We start from the raw sequence: 4,001 nt of genomic DNA, 5'->3' as shown, positions 1-4,001 counted from the left end.
TCTCTCTCTCCTCCTCCTTCTCTTCTCTCTCTCTCTCTCTCTCTCTCCCTCCTCTCTCTCTCTCTCTCTCTCTCTCTCATATCTTATCTGTTCCATCGTGGCTTTCATCATCATGGCGTCATCATTAAGAAATATTTAACATGGAATTATTTTGGCATCAGATAAATACATAGAATCCTACTTTTTTAGATGATATTATATAATCAGTAATGTATTTCATTGATGATACTGTTATGCGTCATATACAGTGCTGAATTGCAATTTATCTCGAACTTCTACATACTTATTTTCATAAAAGCTTCATTTATCAAAGTAATAGAAAAGCATAAAACATAACATCATTGAACTATTGAAATTTATATAGAATGAGTTTTCAGAGACTTGTGCATAAGATTACAACGTGCTTTTCAAAATTTATTATTATAAAAGTTTTAAATATATTGTTAATATCTTAATATAATTAGACTTATCTCTTACTATTCTGTCTAAATAAGTCAGAAAATACGTAACAACAATTAGAGTTAAATGAAGAAAAGTTTATTTCCTTATTTAACATTGTTATAAAACTTTGTATGTATAATGTATAACGTACTACAGATCACGTTAAACATAGAAAGCGACAATAAAGTGAAGGATGCATTTGTAGAAGAATGAATTATTACAAAATTTTGTAATATGCTGAATATATTTTTTTATATTCACTTTTTAATGATTATGAGGATCAATTTAGTCTTCGCAATAGAGAGAAAATGTTAGTTACAACATTATGAAGAAATAAAGTTCACTTAACGGAATCAATAACGCAACATATATTACTGTTTTGAAGTCTCATTCTCCCGACTTATCAACGCTATCAATGTAATTTAGTCTCTCTCTCCGCCACATCGCTATATCCCGACCTGCAGTCCTGAATAATACGTGGTCAAGGCTACATCGATTTATCCGATCAAGCGTTATTTCTTGTCCAAGAGCAGCAACATGATCATCGTGTTGGTGTGTCTAATTCTCGGGGCTCTTATAGCTTTTTACTTTTATCTGACGCGAAATTACAAGTACTGGCAAAAACGTGGAATTCCGTGCGTGGATGGAGCCTTGCCGGGGTTCGGTAACATGTTATCGGTAATCTGCATGAAGACGCACATCGCTGATTTCTGTTGCAAGATTTACAAGGACAATAAGGGTCACAGCATGGTTGGGATCTACGACTTTACATCACCGGCGTTAATAATCATCGAACCGGCACTAATAAAAATGGTGCTGCAAACCCATTTTTCAAGTTTTGCCGAAAATGCTGTTCATATTGATGAAGAATCAGATAGTCTCTTATCATATAATCCCTTCGGCCTTTCCGGTGAGAAGTGGTTAAACAGTAGAAAGCGATTGACATACGCATTTTCCAGTATGCGACTAAAGATCCTGCTCGAAAGCGTGAAAAAAGTATGTGCGACTATGGAGAATTACATGGACAAAAAGTTAAGCAACAAAGAGACAGAGTTCGAACTGAAGAGCTTATTTTCCAAATATTCCGCGCAGGTAGTAGCTGCTGCTGGCTTCGGCGTAGATGGATACTGCTTTGATGATGACAAAAAAGATATATCTTTTAGAAAACTCGGACAAGCCATCTTCAAACCGTCCAAACGAAGTACGATTATGTTTGTTCTCATATTTCTCATTCCGTCATTAAATAAAATCTTGAAACAAGACCTCATTCCGAAGCACGTTGACAACTTCTTCAGGACATTGGTTGCAGACCTTATGGAACAAAGAAGAAAAGACGGAATACCTAGAAACGATTTTCTTCATCTGATGGTGGAACAGGAGCGAGCGGAGGGTGATAAATTCGATATTGAAATGATCACGGGTCATGCGATGTCGTTCATTATCGACGGATATGAGACGTCTAGTAGTATTATGAGTTTCATCGGGTTTCATTTGGCTCAGTACCCAGACGTACAGGAAAAATTACGTGAAGAAGTGACATCTGTGCTTAACAGATATGGTGGTGAAATCACTTACGAAGGCTTGAAAGATATGACATATATGGACCAGGTCTTCAACGAGACGATGAGAATAATGCCCGCAGGGGCGCTCATGAAGAAACGATGCACAGAAGAATTCGAACTAAAAGGATCCGATGGAGTTGTCTGTCGCGTACAACCCGGAATGGAGATCCTGATACCGCTTCAAGCTCTGCACACAGATCCACAATACTGGGAAAATCCCGAAGAATATGATCCTGAAAGATTCAATTCAGATAGAAAACACAACATTGAGAGATTTACTTTTCTTCCTTTCGGCGAAGGTCCGCGAATCTGCGTGGGTATGAGAATGGCTCAGCTGCAAATAAAGGCAGGTTTGACTATGATTTTGAGAAAATACAGAATGGAATTATCGTCGAGGACACAAATACCATTAAAGATGATTCTTGGGACCTTTTTACCATCACCAAAAGGTGGTCTATGGGTCTATTTCCGGCAGCTTTAAGTACAAATACTTGTTTTAAACTTCTTTTTCAAGCTTTCAATATTATAAATACTTTTTTCCAGAATAAAGATTTATAACTTTACATAAAAGAATAAAATTCTCTCCCATTTTTAATTACTGTATCTTTATACAAAAATAGAAAATACTTGAAATTTTATAATTGTTTATAATGTAACGCTTTTTTATGCAAATATTTTTATTAACATTTGATTCTGAAAGATGTAAGTAAGAATATAATAAACTTTATACATAAATAATATATTGAGAGATAGTTGATATCGTATATTAAACATACTTTCTAAGTTTGTATAAAGTATGTATAAACATTGTAATTATAACATTTTTAGGAAGATTTATTTAGAAGGATTATAAGAAGTTTAGAAAGATAACAATTTTATCAATTTCAATTAATATCTCTTACAAAAAATAAAAAATTAAAATATTCAAAATTTTGCTGTTATTTTTATAAAATTTTTTTTGTAATATTAATCCTATATACTCTCAATTTCGCATAAGAAAGCGTGAGTTAATGTAATTGATGATTGAAAATATATAAAGTCATGATTTAACATGGCACGTTCAATATTTTGAATAACTCACATAAATCTCGTAGCAAACGTATCTCGTATTGATAACATGTATTTGTACGTATAAAATTACATATCTATAGGTATTCTATACGTTCTGGTTTTCGTTTGGATTATTTAATCTGCCAATTTCAGAAACGGCGGGAATATTAAATTAAAATTGGCGGAAAACTTATTCCTTTTATTCTAAATATATAAACTGTTTGAAATTAACTACAAGAATTAATTTATTATTATAACTGGCCGCATACTATGTAATAATCATTTTTCTTGTAACTATTAGGTATAGTAAAAAGAAATCCATTATTTTTCCATTCAATTTCATGCAAAAGTAATGGATTTCTTTTTACTACACCTAATATTATCAATGAAAAATATATAACACGGAATACATGTGAAACAAATTTGCATATATCAGACAAATGGGAATTCTAGTGGTAATTTTATTATTATGTAACGTAAGTATTATCGTTGATGTTATTGATTTACATGCGATATATCTTGAACCTTAGCATATTTACTTTCTTTAAACGATTAATTTATCGAACTAACAGAAATGCTAAAATTTTCATAGATCTGTGCCGTGTTTTTAATATTAAATTTTCATAACTCATTTTAAATTAAATATAATGTCTGAAAAGCTAAATATTTAACATTTTTTTCGCTATTTTTGTTTAAATAAGCAAAACAATAATTATAACTGAATGACAAACAGCTCGTCGTTTATTGATTGTTGTCGTCTAATGTAGAATTTGTATGTACATTGTAGATATGTCAACATAAAGTGACAGTAAAAATGTATGAACACTTTGATAAAGATTTTAATCTTATTTTATACCAATCACAGTTATTTATATTATAATTTATATATGTGTATATATCTATCTATATATATATATATATATATATATATATATATATATATATATA

General features: G+C 31.5%; 1 protein-coding gene across 1 annotated transcript; it reads left to right on the top strand.

The window, feature by feature from the left end:
- The first annotated feature begins 978 nt into the window (after positions 1-978).
- On the top strand, positions 979-2,484 carry LOC105621111 (probable cytochrome P450 6a14). The gene has a single exon (XM_012202583.1). The coding sequence runs from the start codon at positions 979-981 to the stop codon at positions 2,482-2,484; it is 1,506 nt and encodes a 501-aa protein (XP_012057973.1).
- The last annotated feature ends 1,517 nt before the right edge of the window (positions 2,485-4,001 follow it).

Source organism: Atta cephalotes (genome assembly GCF_000143395.1).
Source record: "Atta cephalotes unplaced genomic scaffold scaffold00032, whole genome shotgun sequence".
Taxonomy (NCBI): domain Eukaryota; kingdom Metazoa; phylum Arthropoda; class Insecta; order Hymenoptera; family Formicidae; genus Atta; species Atta cephalotes.
The sequence above is the reverse complement of the archived record's forward strand: the minus strand, read 5'-3'. Positions and strand labels throughout refer to the sequence as shown.